The sequence below is a fragment of the Salvelinus fontinalis genome, chromosome 20, assembly GCF_029448725.1.
Source record: "Salvelinus fontinalis isolate EN_2023a chromosome 20, ASM2944872v1, whole genome shotgun sequence".
Lineage (NCBI taxonomy): Eukaryota > Metazoa > Chordata > Actinopteri > Salmoniformes > Salmonidae > Salvelinus > Salvelinus fontinalis.
Window position 1 is genome coordinate 27,951,120 of NC_074684.1, and position 18,337 is coordinate 27,969,456.

The 18,337-nt window shown below is 45.1% G+C and overlaps 1 protein-coding gene across 5 annotated transcripts in view; it reads left to right on the plus strand.

The window, feature by feature from the left end:
- Window positions 1-14,679, plus strand: part of LOC129817627 (AT-rich interactive domain-containing protein 1B-like) — a 100,343-nt gene extending 85,664 nt beyond the window's left edge. For all 5 annotated transcript variants that reach the window (XM_055873057.1, XM_055873058.1, XM_055873059.1 and 2 more), the window contains 8 exons: window positions 5,382-5,520; window positions 5,659-5,834; window positions 9,147-9,303; window positions 9,731-9,847; window positions 9,996-10,083; window positions 10,414-11,161; window positions 11,395-11,525; window positions 11,773-14,679. In XM_055873057.1, coding sequence (XP_055729032.1) covers window positions 5,382-5,520; window positions 5,659-5,834; window positions 9,147-9,303; window positions 9,731-9,847; window positions 9,996-10,083; window positions 10,414-11,161; window positions 11,395-11,525; window positions 11,773-13,434 — 3,218 coding nt within the window. In that variant the 3' untranslated portion in view covers window positions 13,435-14,679. The remainder of the gene's footprint in view (window positions 1-5,381; window positions 5,521-5,658; window positions 5,835-9,146; window positions 9,304-9,730; window positions 9,848-9,995; window positions 10,084-10,413; window positions 11,162-11,394; window positions 11,526-11,772) is intronic.
- Window positions 14,680-18,337: the final 3,658 nt, after the last annotated feature.

Consider the following 18,337-nt stretch of genomic DNA (forward strand, 5'->3'; position numbering starts at 1 on the left):
AAGCTGAATAGGGGAGGAGTATGGAGTGGCTGTCTGATATATATAAACAACCATGACCTTAGTCTGACCTAGTTTCCCACAGACCAGTGGGGCAGTAGTTTTTTTTCTCACTTTCTGTCTGTCTCTGTGTGTGAGTATGGTAGGGTCACGTGAGTTCACATGCTCAGAGAAGGAGAGAGGGCGAGAGAGCGAGACTGCTCTGGCTGAAACTCTTCATTGTTTACTTTTGGAGTTGAAACACGTGGCGTCTTGGCTGGCAGAGGATCAGGCACCAGAGAATCTCTCATTTACCAACACATACACATTACTGCATGCCCGGCCCATTCTCTCACCCGCTTTCTTTCTCTCTGGCTCTCTCTCATTCAGTGGGGATTATTACAAGAAAGGCTTTTTAATGTCTTGAATTATTGTTTCACTTTTTTTTTATAAATAGATCTCAGGTTTGAGGTTTATTTTATTTTGTTCTTGTATCGTTAATGAGAAGAACAGAGTGGTTTTGATGTAAGAACAAATGGGAAATGTAAAATGTTGAATGAATTCATTGAATGCATCCCAAATGGCACCTTATTCCCTTTATAGTGCACTACTTTTAACCTGGGCCCATAGTGCTATGGTCAAAAGTAGTGCACTATAAAGGGAATAGGGTGCCATTTTGGACTCACACATTATTACTAGACTAGCAGCCTTTAATTCTGTCTGGTTTTGCTGTGAGTAATCTAGCCTGCATCAGATAGTTACATTGTTCCACCATTCCAGTACTGTACATGTATCCTGCATGTTGTCAAAGTTATTATATGACGTGTTGCATTCAAGCCCAGTTGAATGGCAGCTATACAGTCAGGTAGGTCCCACAGCTGTCTACACAGAGTAGCATGTGATGCAGGATTGGAGGACTTTCAGGATACTACAGAATTTTGGCAATGAAACCCCGTATCTACTTCCCTAGAGTCAGATGAACTCAAGGATACCATCTTTTATGTGCAGTTTGAAGGAATTTGCTAACTAGTGTTAGCATGATTACTAACAACACTGAACAAAAATATAAAACACAACATGTAAAGTGTTGGTCCCATGTTTCATGATCTGAAATAAAAGATCCCAGAAATGTTCCATACGCACAAAAATCTTATTTGTCTCAAATGTTGTGTACAAATTTGTTTACATCCCTGTTAGTGAATATTTCTCCTTTGCCAAGATAATCCATCCACCTGGCAGGTGTGGCATATTAAACAGCATGATCATTACACAGGTGCACCTTGTGCTGGGGACAATAAAAGGCCACTCCAAAATGTGTTGTTTTGTCACACAACACAATGCCACAGATGTCTCAAGTTTTGAAGTAGCGCGCAATTGGTATACCATAAGTCGCCTCCAACGTGGTTTTTAGAGAATTACATCCAACAGGCCTCACAACTGCAGACCACGTGTATGGTGTCGTGTGGGTGAGCGGTTGGTCCTGGCGCCCCTGTGGGTGGGCCTGGCTCCCAAGAATGAAAAACTAATTCTGATTGGCTGAGCATGGCTCCCCAGTGGGTGTAAATCCACAGATGAGGGTCTAATGAATTTATTTCAACTGACTGGTTTCCTTTATATGAACTGTAATTCAGTAAAATTGTTGATTGTTTCATGTTGCATCTATATTTTGGTGTGTGTATTAATTACACTGCATGTACAAAACATTAGGAACACCTTCCTAATATTGAGTTGCGCCCCTTTTTCCCTCAGAACAGCCTCAATTTGTCCAGGCATGAACTCTACAAGGTGTCTTAAGTGTTCAACATGGATGTTGCTGTACCCGCTTTAAGTTATTTTCAGACCGTGGTCAAGTAGGTAGTACTGTGGCTATTTGATCATATTGTAGGCCTACCATCAAAAACAATGGACACAATGCATTCCATAACATTTTAACATTCAGCCTACAGTAGCAGCCAATGTGTGGTGTTCAATCTAGGAAAAGGTGACTGAAAATGTGCTGTCTGATACAAGAAACCAATTTACAAAATGAAATGGTATTATTATTATTCCGATACCATATTAAAAAGATTCAGACAAATGATGCTACCCTCTGCCTATTGACTACTTAGCTTATTCAAGCCTGTCTCAAAATACAACACTGCCACTTTAAGACAAAAAAAAAGCTCTTAACCTGACTTTTTTTCCCACAAAGATGTCTAGAAATGTACATGTTTTGTGCTCTAGCAGGAAGCAATCACTCCCCTATTGCTGATTTAGAAATTATCTATAACTGGGCTAATAACTCACTAACTAGCAAAGGATTTGACCAAATGTGCACACGTGGCTACATGCAGCTCTTGCTCTGATCTCAAAACAAGCTCATCTACTCACGACCGCTCATGCTGTAAACACAGTCCAGTTCAAAGTGGATGGCACATATCCATTTATGGCAATGGTCTATTTGCAAATAAGCCTACTGCAGCTCTGATTGGTTATGCCGCACTGGTCTGTGTATAGTACAGGCTGAGTCGTGCATGTCAATGCAATAGAATACTACTCGGATGCATTCTGCCTACAACAACAGTTAGTCTTCCGTAGTTCGTTTTGTTTTGATATGTTGCATTGATTCGATCACAATTCCCAGAGTAAAGGGAAATGTTAATGGTGTTAACTCAACTTTCGAGTTCTCTCTCTTAGTTAAGTTCAGTCTCGTGCATCTCTGTGCTGGCTGATATTTATTCTGCGCAGCAGTCTTGAGGGAGCTGCATGCAGCTTATAGGGAACATTGGTGGGGGACCGTTCTTGATACACAGAGGAAACTGTTAAGTGTGAAAAACCCAGCAGAGTTGCAGTTCTTGACACACTAAAACCGATGTGCCTTGCACCTAATACCATACCCCGTTCAAAGCACTTCAACATTTTTTTTCTTGCCCATTCACCCCCTGACACACACACAATCCATGCCTCAATTGTCTCAAGGCTTAAAAATCCTCTTTAACCTGTCTCCTCCCTTTAATCTACACTGATTTGAAGTGGATTTAACAGGTGACAATTTAAGGGATTTATTGGCATGGGAAACTTGTGTGTTTACATTGCAAAAAGCAAGTGAAATCAATAAGGGATCATAGCTTTCACCTGAATTCACCTGGTCAGTCTTTCATGGAAAGAGCATGTGTGTGTGTGTGTGTGTGTGTGTGTGTACACATACATGCATACAGTACCTTCAGAAAGTATTCACACCCCTTGGCTTTTTCCACATTTTGGTGTTACAAAGTGGGTTGAAATATATTTCATTGTCGTTTTTTTGTCAACGATCTACACAAAATACTGTCAGTGGAAGGAAAGTTCTAACATTTGTAAATAAATTATGGGGGGAAAAATTGATTAGATACGTATTCAACCCCTTAAGTTAATACATGTTAGAATCCCCTTTGGCAGTGATTACAGATGTGAGTCTTTCTGGGTACGTTTTGAAGAGCTTTGCACACCTGGGTAGTACAACATTTTCCCATTTATTCATTTAAAAATTCCTTCAAGCTCTGTCAAATTGGTTGTTGATCATTGCTAGACAGCCATTTTCAGGTCTTGCCATAGATTTTCAAGTAAATTTAAGTCAAAATTGTAACTAGGCAACTCAAAAATATTCAATGTCGTCTTGGTAAGCAACTCCAGTGTGTATTTGGCCTTGTTTTAGGTTATTGTCCGGCTGAAAAGTGAATTTGTCTCCCAGTGTCTGTTGGAAAGCAGACTGGACCCAGTTTTTCTCTAGGATGTTACCTGTGCTTAGCTCTTTTGTTTCTTTTTATCCCCCAAAAAACGTGTTGCTTCCACCACCATGCTTGAAAATATGAAGTGGTACTTAGTGATGTGTTGTTGGATTTCCCCCAAACGTAATGCTTTGTATTCAGGATATAAAGTTAATTTATATTTTGCCGTTTTACTTTTGTGCATTATTGCAAACAGGATGCGTGTTTTGGAATATTTGTATTCTTTACAGGCTTCATTTCCGTGCTGTAAATTAGGTTAGTATTGTGGAGTAACTACAATGTTGTTGATCATCCTCAGTTCTCTCCTATCACAGCCATTAAATGGTAACTGTTTTGAAGTCACCATTGGCCTCATGGTAAGATCCCTGAGCAGTTTCCTTCCTCTCCGGCAAGCGGGTTAGGATGAACGCCTGTATCTTTGTAGTGACTGGGTGTATTGATACACCATCTAAAGTGTAATTAATAACTTCATGCTCAAAGGGATCTTCAATGTCTGCTTTTCTATTTATTTTTATAAACTCAGCAAAAAAAAGAAATGTCCTCTCACTGTACACTGCATTTATTTTCAGCAAACTTAACATGTGGAAATATTTGTATGAACATAAGATTCAACAGCTGAAAAACAAACTGAACAAGTTCCACAGACCTGTGACAAACAGAAATTGAGTAATGTGTCCCTGAACAAAGGGGGGGTTCAAAATCAAAAGTAACAGTCAGTATCTGGTGTGACCACCAGCTGCATTAAGTACTGCAGTGCATCTCCTCCTCATGCACTGCACCAGATTTGCCAGTTCTTGGTGTGATGTTACCCCACTCTTCCACCAAGGCACCTGCAAGTTCCCGGACATTTCTGGGGGGAATGGCCCTAGCCCTCACCCTCCGATCCAAAAGGTCCCAGACGTGCTCAATGGGATTGAGATCCGGGTACTTCGCTGGCCATGGCAGAACACTGACATTCCTGTCTTGCAGGAAATCATGCACAAAACGAGCAGTATGGCTGGTGGCATTGTCAATTCTGGAGGGTCATGTCAGGATGAGCCTGCAGGAAGGGTACCACATGAGAGAGGAGGATGTCTCCCCTGTAATGCACAGCGTTGAGATTGCCTGCAATGACAACAAGCTCAGTCCGATGATGCTGTGACACACCGCCCCAGACCATGACGGGCCCTCCACCTCCAAATCGATCCCGCTCCAGAGTACAGGCCTTGGTGTAACGCTCATTCTTTTGACGATTAACGCGAATCTGACCATCAATTACTTAAAAACCATACAATGTGATTTTCTGGATTTGTTTTAGATTCCGTCTCTCACAGTTGAAGTGTACCTATGATAAAAGTTACAGACCTCTACATGCTTTGTAAGTAGGAAAACCTGCAAAATCGTCAGTGTATCAAATACTTGTTCTCCCCACTGTACATGCATTCATCTGCCTCACACTACAGGAACAGGAGATAGGCTCCTAACCTATGGGCCGTTCTGGCTCAGACAACTTAATTACTTATACATCTCTCTATGGCTGTGTCTTTTCCCCTTAGTCTCTCCTGCTTACTAATGCTCCCTGTAGGGTCCCCATGTTTATCAGTCTGTCTATTGCACATGTTTGTAAATGTATATTTTAGACGTTTTAACAATTGTCTACCGTTGCCAATTTCCCTTTAGCCAACTCTGGCTCCCTGCAGGGTCCTCACACCCCCCAGTCTACAGGTAGCAGCTCCATGACTGAGATGTCAGAGGCCATGAAGCTTCCCACTCCCGCCACCACACCACACGGACACATGACCCCCCAGCCAGGCAACAGGTAGGTCCTGGGCTGGGGGCCACTCATAGCCCGATAGTGTGGGGGTGTGTCTAAATATGACTGTATACACACACGGATACCCCTCTTTAACTCTGTATCATCCTTTCTTGTCCTCCTTACCCCTCCTGTATGTCTCAGGAACAGTGTTGGTATCCGTGTCCACGATCCCTTCTCAGAGGTCAGTGACCCTGCGTTCCACAAGCGAGGGCCCATGCCCTCTGGCGCCCCCTACCATCAGGTTGGTGGTAGTGCAGACCCCTCCATGAGGATGCAGTACGACGCCAACAAGGACCCCTATGAAGGGCCCCGGAAGGGTGAGCTGACCAGCCTCTCCTTAAACACATGACACACAGTGCATTCACATAACACAGTACACTCCTACTGGTATTGTCCACATTGTTTGTCTGCATTCTTTTTGGGGGATATTTGTCTATTAGTATTGTACTGTTAAGACATTTACTGCCGGAGCTAGAAACATAGAGACATTTACTGCCGGAGCTAGAAACATAGAGACATTTACTGCCGGAGCTAGAAACATAGAGACATTTACTGCCGGAGCTAGAAACATAGAGACATTTACTGCCGGAGCTAGAAACATAGAGACATTTACTGCCGGAGCTAGAAACATAGAGACATTTACTGCCGGAGCTAGAAACATAGAGACATTTCTGCCGGAGCTAGAAACAGAGACATTTACTGCCGGAGCTAGAAACAAGCATTTTGCTGCACCTGCTTTAGCGTCTGCTGTTCTTTGTATGCGACAAATAAACTTTGATTTTGATACTAGATGAACAATGTGATGTTAGTGAAAGTGAAGTAATACACCTGTTGTCTGAACTGAATATGACTGGTACTTCCTCAATTCTCCATGTAGGTTCAAATCACTTTTCGTCCTTGTTTTTGGTTAGCCCATCAGACCTGACTCTCTGTCGTGATTATTTCCTTAGACTATGTTGCCCCCAAGTGATAAAATCATGTACTACACATCCTTGCCTTTTATAACGCCTAACATGAATGCAAATGGAATCAGTGGCCTATATTCGCCAATTACATTTACACGTACCAGGAATTTGTCCTGGTGAAATGGTGCTAGAAACAGAGGCATTTACTGCCGGAGTTAGAAACAAGACATTTACTGCCGGAGCTAGAAAACAGAGACATTTACTGCCGGAGCTAGAAAACAGAGACATTTACTGCCGGAGCTAGAAAACAGAGACATTTACTGCCGGAGCTAGAAAACAGAGACATTTACTGCCGGAGCTAGAAAACAGAGACATTTACTGCCGGAGCTAGAAAACAGACATTTACTGCCGGAGCTAGAAAACAGAGACATTTACTGCCGGAGCTAGAAAACAGAGACATTTACTGCCGGAGCTAGAAAACAGAGACATTTACTGCCGGAGCTAGAAAACAGAGACATTTACTGCCGGAGCTAGAAAACAGAGACATTTACTGCCGGAGCTAGAAAACAGAGACATTTACTGCCGGAGCTAGAAAACAGAGACATTTACTGCCGGAGCTAGAAAACAGAGACATTTACTGCCGGAGCTAGAAAACAGAGACATTTACTGCCGGAGCTAGAAAACAGAGACATTTACTGCCGGAGCTAGAAAACAGAGACATTTACTGCCGGAGCTGGAAAACAGAGACATTTACTGCCGGAGCTGGAAAACAGAGACATTTACTGCCGGAGCTGGAAAACAGAGACATTTACTGCCGGAGCTGGAAAACAGAGACATTTACTGCCGGAGCTGGAAAACAGAGACATTTACTGCCGGAGCTGGAAAACAGAGACATTTACTGCCGGAGCTGGAAAACAGAGACATTTACTGCCGGAGCTAGAAAACAGAGACATTTACTGCCGGAGCTAGAAAACAGAGACATTTACTGCCGGAGCTAGAAAACAGAGACATTTACTGCCGGAGCTAGAAAACAGAGACATTTACTGCCGGAGCTAGAAAACAGACATTTACTGCCGGAGCAGTAAATGCAGAGTACACAGACAGAATATAGACCAAATAATATACACAACATACAGTGCATTGGAAAGTATTCAGACCCCTTCACTTTTTCCACATTTTGTTACGTTGCAGCCTTATTCTAAAATGGATGAAATAGTTTTTTCCCCCCTCATCAATCTACACACAATACCCCATAATGAGAAAGCAAAAACTTTTTTTTTTTTTTTTTTTTTTTTTATACATTTACATAAGTATTCAGGCCCTTTATTCAGTACTTTGTTGAAGCACCTTTGGCACTGATTACAACCTCCAGTCTTCTTGGGTTTGACGCTACAAGCTTGGCACACCTGTATTTGGGGAGTTTCTCCCATTCTTCTCTGCAGATCCTCTCAAGCTCTGTCAGGTTGGATGGGGATCGTTGCTGCACAGCTATTTTCTGGTCTTTCCGGAGATGTTTGATCGGGTTCAAGTCTGGGCTGGGCAACTCAAGGACATTCAGAGACTTGTCCTGAAGCCACTCCTGTGTTTTTGCTGTGTGCTTAGGGTCGTTGTCCTGTTGGAAGGTGAAACTGAGTCTGAGATCCTGAGCGCTCTGGAGTAGATTTTCATCAACGATCTCTCTGTACTTTGCTCCGTTCATCATTCCCTCGATCCTGACTAGTCTCCCAGTCCCTGCCACTGAAAAACATACCCACAGCGTGATGCTGCCACCACCATGTTTCACCGTAGGGATGGTCTTGGCCAGGTGATGAGCAGTGCCTGGTCTCCTCCAGACGTGACGCTTGGCATTTAGGCAAAATAGTTTAATCAGACCAGAGAATATTGTTTCTCATAGTCTGAGAGTCCTTTAGGTGCCTTTTGGCAAACTCCAAGCAGGCTATAATGTGTATTTTACTGAGGAGTGGCTTCCGTCTGGCCACTCTACCATAAAGGCCTGAGTAGTTGAGTACTGCAGAGATGGTTGTCCTTCTGGAAGGTTCTCCCATCTCCACAGAGGAAATCTGGAGCTCTGTCAGTGACCATCAGGTTCTTGGTCACCTCCCTGACCAATAATCTTTTCCCCAGATTGCTCAGTTTGGACGGGCGACCAGCTCTAGGAAGAGACTTGGTAGTTCAATACTTCTTCTATTTAAGAATGATGAAGGCCACTGTGTTCTTGGGGACCTTCAATGCTTCAGACATGTTTTGGTACCGTTCCCCAGATCTGTGCCTCGACACAATCTTGTCTGAGCCCTACGGACAATTCCTTTGACCTCATGGCTTGTTTTTTGCATTGTCACCTTATATAGACAGGTGTGTGCCTTTCCAAATCATGTCCAATCAATTGAATTTACCACAGGTGGACTCCAATCAAGTTGTAGAAACATCTCAAGGATGATCAATGGAAACAGGATGCACCTGAGCTCAATTTTGAGTCTCATAGCAAAGGGTCTAAATACTTATGTAAATAAGGTATTTCAGTTTTTTATTTGAAATACATTTGCAAACATTTCTAAAAACCTGTTTTCGCTTCGTCATTATGGGGTATTGTGTGTAGATTGAGTAAAAACATTTATTTAATCCATTTTAAAATTAGGCTGTAATGTAACAAAATGTGGAAAAAGTCAAGGGGTCTGAATACTTTCTGAATCCACTGTATATACAATATCTATTCTCTGTGCACAGGGCCAGGGGGCAGTGAGCCCTATAGACCAGGTCAGATGCCCAGTGGTGCCATGCAGGACATGTACCCCCGTGGTCCTCCCTTAGGAGCCATGCCAGGGATGGGTATGGGCCCTGGCCCACGGTCACAGTACCCCTACAGGCCTGGCTACGACAGGAGGTGGGTATCTTAATAACCAACATTCTATAGTAGATATATTCACTGAGTGCCAGCAGCATACCACTCTGCATCCCACTGCTGGCTTGCCTCTGAAGATAAGCAGGTTTGGTCCTGGTTGGTCCCTGGATGGGAGACAGTAGGAGGCCCTCTTTCCTCTGGTCAAAAAAATATCCCAATTGTCCAGGGCAGTGATTGGGGAAATTCCCCTGTGTAGGAAAAGAGGTGTTTCATGCTTAAACAACTGGAATAGAGGTGCTACCTTAATAATCAACTGATGGATCAGAAGTTGAGGCGGGGCACTCTATTATAAATATATGATTCATTGTAAATCCCAAGTCCAAAACATTTGATGTTTCAATCTGAGACTTTCATCAGACAGTAATATAAATGCCACGATTGAGCTGCTCATAATTGTCCTCCCCACCAGACCAGACCATGTGATGGGTTCGGAGGGGGGTGTGCCTCCCCCTGGGGGTCAGAACAACATGGTACCTTCCAGCGGTGACCCAAGCATGTACTCTGCCAACCGATACCCCCATCAGCGGTAAGACGTGTCATGCTCTGTGAAGGATGCATAAAAACTGTTGGCTTTACATGTAGTGACTCATTAAATGAGCTTATTATTTATAAAGCTACCTACATATGCATAGTTTATTTGTGTTCTGACTGAGTGTGTACTTCTTCCTTTGTAGGCCACATGGACATGAAAGTTATGGGCAGCAGTATCCTCACGGCCCCATGCCCTATGGCTCTCACCAGTCTGGGATGTACCCACAACAGGTCAGACCCAGCCTCAAGCCTCCCGCCCCTAGAGGGCACTGTGCTTCATCTACTGAAACTTGAACAGATGGAAAACAGGCTAACTTGGCCATTTCAATGCAAAGTAAAGTCTAAACTGGGTTTGCGATAGCGGTCTACCAGTAAGTAATCATCATTGGCTTCTACTCCACCTTGTCCAACTCCAACATCATGGCTTGTTGCTAGTTGGAGAGAGAGCGAGAGGGAGAGTTGGAGAGAGAGCGAGAGAGAGCGAGAGAGTGAGAGACATCAATAAAAGGTCATCTTTGTAACTGCAGTATCTAACGTATAAAGTTCTGTGTTCCCTCTCAGGGCTATAAGAGGCCAGTGGGACAAGAGGGGATGTACGGTCCCCCTGCTAAGCGCCATGAGGGTGAAGCCTACGACATGCAGCAGTACGGAGGGCAGCAGCCAGACATGCACCGCCAGTATGGAGGGGGCTACATGGGGCCGGAGCACAGGCCCATGCAGGGCCAGTACCCTTACCCCTACAGCCGAGACCGCATGGGAGCCATCCAGGGGCCCCAACAACACGGCATGATGAGCGGAGGCCCTCCCTTCCCCTCCGGAGCCTCTGCAGAAGGCCCCCAGGCCAACATGTGGCACCCTAGGACAGACATGGGCTACCCCGGCCGACAGGGCCAGGGGCCGGGGGATGACCCAGAGGGAAGGGCCCTCCAGGACGGCCAGTGGCCGTCCGGACACCCGGGCCAGCGCCAGTCCCCATACCCATCTTCCTCCATGCCCCCTATGGCTTCCCGACAGCCCCTCTCCTCCTACCAGTCTAACCCTGCCATGGCCAACCACATCGCTAGAGCCCCCAGCCCCTTCGCCAGGCCCATGGGGGGACCCGGACCCCTTTCCCCCAACAACGGGGGCCACCACATGGCCTCTTTGAAGAAGGCAGGGATGCCTGGGTTCATGCCAGGCTCATACAGTGGGGGGATGTCAGGGCAGGGCATTCTACCGCTCCACAGAGATATCAGCTTCCCCATGGGGTCTGTGGAGGCCACCCTGCCCAAACTCAAGGTCCGACGCAGACTTACTTCCAAGGAGACCGGTAGGATAATTAGCCTGTTATTATAGAGCCGTGTATCCCAACCCTGGTCCTCCAGTGTCCCCAACAGTACACAGGTTTTAGTTTTTAACTGACTTGCCTAGTTAAATATGGGTTACATTTAAAAATGTATGGGCCCTGATCAAAAGTTGTGCACGGGATAGGGAATACGGTGCCATTTTCGATGCGACCCTCATCTCTCCTCTGACCTTGGAACTGTAACCTCTTACCCTCAGGAACCCCAGAGGCGTGGCGTGTGATGATGTCTCTGAAGTCAGGTCTGCTGGCTGAGAGCACGTGGGCGCTGGACACCATCAACATCCTGCTGTATGACGACAGCACTGTGTCCTCCTTCACCCTGGCACAGGTGACGGTGCTACACAAACCATATCCATACAATGTCCAATGATATCCATGAATGATATAAACATCCAATATCTATAGTATACCATACTAAACCATGTCAAATGCATGGCTTCATTCTCAGTGGTGTGGTTATTGGACCGTGACTGGATTCAAGGACAAATGCCCCTAACCAAACTGTTCTCTAATAGTCTTTCACACAATCATTTCAGAGAGCCACCTAACCTCTATGATATGCTATGTTTCCCCAGCTGCCTGGATTCCTGGAGCTGATAGTGGAGTACTTCCGCCGGAGTCTAATCTCCATCTTTGGGATCCTGGATGAGTACGAGGTGGGCACCGAGGGCCAGAAGGTGCTGCTCGGACCAATCACAGACCAGGAAGAGGAGCTTACAGTTGCAGAGCTTGACAGCCAGTTAGACGAAGAGCAGAGGGACAGCGGGCCAGAGAAGACCACAGCCAACGGCAGCACAGAGGAGAAGGAAGAGCCTGTGGAGGTGACTTTGAAAGAGAAGGTAGAGGGGGAGGAAAAGGAGGGGGCCGCCACCGAGCAGTCCCAGCCCCCAGAGCCCAGGCCCAAACAGGCCAGTAAGTACGACAAGCTGCCTGTGAAGGTGGAGGAGGACCAGGTGGAGGAGGACCAGGAGCTCAGTCTGCCCAGGGGGTTCACCTCTGGCCTGCTGCACTGGAAGGCTGGAGGAGGGGACTCCACGGCCCACATCCAGACACACTTTGAGAGACGTGGCGAGGAGACCAACAGTAAGCCTACAGAGAGGGAGGATAAGGTAGAGGAGGAGAGGAAGGCTGTTGTAGAAAAGAGCATGACTGAGACAGCCACTATGGACGATATGCTGAGTGCCTGGCCAGGCTCTCTGTCAGAGAGGAACGGGCTTCCCGGGATGCAGACCCAGAGCCCTATCTTCACCCTGCTGGAGGACGAGCCTCGCTGCTGGGACGAGGCGCCCCTCTCCACGGCCGAACCCTGGCAGGACGCCCTGGCCCGCCGCTGCGTTTGCATCTCCAACATCGTCCGCGGCCTCTCCTTCGTCCCGGGGAATGACAACGACATGTCCTGCCACCCGGGCCTGGTGCTGATCCTGGGGCGACTGGTCCTGCTGCATCACCTGCACCCCCAGAGGAGGAGGATGCCTCCCAGCTACCAGAGAAAGGAGGAGCAGGGCCGGGCCTGCAGTAAAGACCAGTGGTGGTGGGACTGTTTGTCAGCCCTCAGGGAGAACACTCTGGTCACCCTGGCTAACATCTCAGGTCAACTAGACCTGTCCCTCTACCCAGAAAGCATCTGTCTGCCCATCCTGGACGGGCTGCTCCACTGGATGGTGTGTCCCTCTGCCGAGGCCCAGGACCCCTTCACCACGGCGGGCTGCTCCTCCTCCCTCACCCCCCAGAGACTGGTGCTGGAGTGCCTGTGCAAGCTGAGCATCCAGGACAACAACGTGGACCTCCTGCTGGCCACGCCGCCGTTCAGCCGCCAGGAGAAGCTCTACGCCACCCTGGTGCACCACGTGGGTGAGCGGAAGTCTCAGGTGTGCCGGGAGATGGCGGTGGCTGTGCTCTCTAACCTGGCGCAGGGGGACCCGACCGCGGCGCGTGCCATCGCCCTGCAGAAGGGCAGTGTGGGGATACTCATCGGCTTCCTGGAGGACTGCGTGGCCATGTGCCAGCACCAGCAGGGACCCCACAGCCTGTTACACCCAACAGCACACCCCCAACCCCCCAGCGTTAACATGATGTGCAGGGCCGCCAAGGCTTTGCTGGCCATGGCCAAGGAGAACCGGACAGAGTTGGTTCTCTACGAGAGCAGGCTACTGGATATCTCCCTGTCCTCTGTGCTGAGCTCAGCCGTGGCGGCCATCATGTGTGAAGTACTGTTTAAGATTGGACGCTCCTCGTGACAGCCACAGGCAAAGAAACAGAGGGAGGGGGGGTTGGTCTGACTACCAGGCTACAGTGAACACAAACACATCGGTGTGTGTGGGTGGTATTATATTTTTATTTAAATAAAAGGACACTTTTTTTTTTACAAATAAATATATATATATAGCTCCTCTGCCCAAATCACAACCTTCATTTGGAATTTTTAATAATTTTAATAAAAGATTTAATACTTGGTATTTTACATTTTTTTCTATTTTTATTTGTCGCTTCATTTTTGTTTTAACCAAAGTTGGCACCCAATGAAAGGTAACGTACTTTAGTTTTGGGGTCTCGTGCTTACATTTTATTTGTGTGGCTGTTTGTCTGTATGGGATCTTTTTGTTGGTGTTTTTTTGCAGGGGGAAGCAGACTTATTTAAGTTGTGAATCATGTTGTAGATAGACCTCTTTTATTGTGTATTAAGGTAAAGAAAAAAACACTGACTTTACTCTGAATATATAACAGTACATCATATATCCTGTTCTGGGGGGGGACCCTATTGTGCAATAGGATTTAGTAGGCTTGTTGGGGGGGGGGGGGATATTAACAAATGTGAATGACTTTCGACCACAGGCAACTGACCACAAGTATTGCATCATAATAATATTACCATACCAGTATAACAGGGAGAGACAAGACACCCTGTTCAACTGACTTACTGGTAACCATAGCAACACAGTACTTCCATCAGTCCTTATCTTATTTTCTATCTATAAGCCCATTTGTATATAGAAGATGTACATTGACAGCCCTATTTGGTTTCTTCGCCAAGAGATGTGGTATAGATAAGTGATGGTAGTTGATAATTATAATGACCTTTAGAATTATTATTACTGCTCATTTGAATACTGAATATTTAGTTACTCACTTCAAATGAGGTTAGTCATTTTATGTATTTAAAAAAAAATATATGAATTATATTCTGACTGGGACAGGTCTAAGGACATATAGGGATGAGACCGCTCTAGTTTTGGTTATGAAAAGACAAAACGTATTTAGATTGTACAGTCAGCTAGCTAACAGACCATAATGGGCAGAACTGTATTCCAGAATAACAATGTTGTATAACATGCCTGATTGACAGTTAAGTGTTGTTGTTTTTTACTCTACATATAGGGTACTTCTCCCCCTTTCATTTGATCAACTTTACATTGTTTATTCAGTATAAAATCTTTATTCTATGTTCCACATGTTAAGAATAAACGTACATGAATTTTGGTTGAGCACAGGTGTTTTTGATTCTTCTGTCCAGACATTGTGAACAGGAGGCCCGCGGCAGAATATGGCCAAAGTGTTTTTGTATGCATGCGTGACTAAAAGTCGCTTTGCGTAAATGGCATGTTATATTTCATAACTGCAACCAATCAAACTGAAGACGAGTACAGTAGTAGTTTAGCACAGAGAAGGAATTCTATGCACGACAGAAATAAAACTCAAGTCCTCAGAAGATCCTCTTCCATAGAGAAGTGTGTCAGACTTCAGCTGAACTGACAGTGCTCCGGGTTACGGCTGTGGCATCAACATTTGCATGACATGGTCTTTCAACTTGATTGTGGGCTAAATGTGTAGGAAAACATCAGGGGCAGCTGTCACAAGCATTTTTACACCTTCCTTGTTATATGGCTAGCCGGGCAGTTTAAGATAGTTCAGGTCTGTTCTCACTTTTATACTTGTCTTTTATGGTAATAGCTTACGGTAAACACTTATAGGTGTTACATTGAATGATGGTTCAATCCGTTTAAGAGAAACCAGGCATGGCACCTCACATTCAGCTGCACAGTTTTCACTGTCTTCAGAATTGCAAACACATTTATCTTTTTACTCTTTCGCAGAACAAATAGTGTGAAATACATTTTGATTGACAAAGAAATCTGATCATATACAGATTTAAGACAATCCATCTTGTGGCCTTCATGACAAAGCACAGTGAGTAGAGTCCACATCTGTTCAAGCACTACACAAATGAGAAAGCAGTCGCTGCCGAGGACGACTGTACTAGCCTTAGTGCCAGTCTTATGTAAACTACTTGATACTCGTCATAGCAACAATGTGGCTTGACAATGAGCACAAACAGATTGGTGTTTAGGCTAACTGTACAGTACAAGACAGTCCAGGGCTCCTGTGATTTTACATAGTAAGCCTCTGATCAGAAATTAAGATTATCCAAGGGAGTTTAAATGAACCGTGATGCCTCAGTCCAAGAGTAATTTGTTTCATAATTCCTCCTTCAGGCAAGGGGTGCTCTCTTCATCGGCTTCAGATGAGCATCAGTGAAGAGTGGCTGGACCACTAACTAACCGCATTGTGGACGCCAAGTTAATTTCCTTCTCAGCACAGTGACCAACTGACTGCCCATCCCACAGTAATGGTTAAGTCCCACAGTGACTTATTAATGCTGCTCTCAGCCAGGGTGCGAATTTAGTCTAGACCTTCAGTCCTCTTTAGACTTGAAGATGGTGTCCCATTCCTCTGAGTTGGCTGATCCTTCCTCGTTCTTTTTTAATAGCCGGGAAAACGGACTGCATCGTCTGCCTGATCTGTTAGCTGCAAAGATGGACAAATAGAGGCTTTTTAAGCAGCACAATGTGTTGTACATTTACTGAGTGTTGGTAATAGGGATGATGCTGGTCTGTTTTCTGATGGCATGATAAGGGCTAGACAATGAGATGGGTTGAGTTCATTAATACTACACTATGAACCCCCATGGCTTTCTAGACTGCGATGCTGAGCAGGTCCACACCAGGCTTAGAGCGAGCCCCAGCCCAGGGCCCGGAGAGCCAGGAACGCCCCTGTCTCCGGTACTGCAGTGGTGGCCATCGTTACCTTGAACACACACACTTGAGGTGACATTGAGGTACACGAGTTGCTCATGGTTCCTAATTTATAGGCTAAACTCAAATCCACTCACTAGCAAAATCAGTTTTCACCTTGTGCAGTGGTGCTATAGCCAGTGCAGTCCATCGTTCCCTGGATAACATGCTGGGCGTGACATTGATGTACTTCACACGTGGGCCCAAACTGAGTCAACCCAGTGAGCAGAAAACATTTAAAGAGGTGGAATCTGTTAGATCGATTCCAGTTTGCAGGGTGGCTAACAAACTAAACTTGCCCTGGCGGGGCTCTACGCTGACCTGTTTTTACAAGGAGCATGTGTGTGACTAAATTGAAAAATGTAGGTACACACAAAATTTAGGAGCATAATGAAAAATATTTGAGGTAATAAAGCTAGAATCCTTCATTTTCTAGGTGCACTGGTTCTCTAAAATTAAAATTCCAGGTCGTACAGCAAAAATATTTAGGCGCATATGTGAGTAAAATGGTTGCACTGTAGAGCCCTGCCTGCCGTGGAGGGGCTGCATTTCAAGGGAGTGTGTAAAAGGGGGCCCCATTTCCTATATAGTGCCTTTTGACCAGGGTTCTTGTGCACTGTAAGGAAAAGTGTGTCATTATGGACGCAGCCTAAGATTGAACAAGCTGTCTAGAAAACAGACAATAACAGTAATAGTAAACAATATAAACTCTCAATGTATTTATTGTCCATGTGTTTAAGTGGCCTGCTCATTTGATTATCTATAATTAGTTTGGCGAGACTCAGCAGCTCTTCCTGGAAGGGTAAAAATCTGAGAGGAAACGATGTGGTTTGGTGTAGGCTAGTCAGTGTGCATCAACATAAAAAATAATGCCAACTGCCTATCCCTGGTGTTGCATTATAATGCTAACTGCCTATCCCTGGTGTTGCATTATAATGCTAACTGCCTATCCCTGGTGTTACATTATAATGCTGTCTATCCCTGGTGTTGCATTATAATGCTAACTGTCTATCCCTGGTGTTACATTATAATGGTAACTGTCTATCATTGGTGTTGCATTATAATGCTGTCTATCCCTGGTGTTGCATTATAATGCTGTCTATCCCTGGTGTTGCATTATAATGCTGTCTATCCCTGGTGTTGCATTATAATGCTAACCGTCTATCCCTGGTGTTGCATTATAATGCTGTCTATCCCTGGTGTTCCATTATAATGCTGTCTATCCCTGGTGTTGCATTATAATGCTGTCTATCCCTGGTGTTGCATTATAATGCTGTCTATCCCTGGTGTTGCATTATAATGCCAACTGTCTATCCCTGGTGTTGCATTATAATGCTAACTGTCTATCCCTGGTGTTACATTATAATGCTGTCTATCCCTGGTGTTACATTATAATGCTGTCTATCCCTGGTGTTGCATTATAATGGTAACTGTCTATCCCTGGTGTTACATTATAATGCTGTCTATCCCTGGTGTTGCATTATAATGCTAACTGTCTATCCCTGGTGTTGCATTGTAATGCTAACTGTCTATCCCTGGTGTTGCATTATAATGATGTCTATCCCTGGTGTTAGATTATAATGCTGTCTATCCCTGGTGTTACATTATAATGCTGTCTATCCCTGGTGTTACATTATAATGATGTCTATCCCTGGTGTTAGATTATAATGCTAACTGTCTATCCCTGGTGTTGCATTATAATGCTAACTGTCTATCATTGGTGTTGCATTACAATGCTAACTGTCTATCCCTGGTGTTGCATTGTAATGCTAACTGTCTATCCCTGGTGTTGCATTATAATGATGTCTATCCCTGGTGTTGCATTATAATGCTGTCTATCCCTGGTGTTACATTATAATGCTAACTGTCTATCCCTGGTGTTGCATTGTAATGCTAACTGTCTATCCCTGGTGTTGCATTATAATGCTAACTGGTGTTGCATTATAATGCTGTCTATCCCTGGTGTTGCATTATAATGCTGTCTATCCCTGGTGTTACATTATAATGCTAACTGTCTATCCCTGGTGTTGCATTATAATGCTAACTGTCTATCCCTGGTGTTGCATTATAA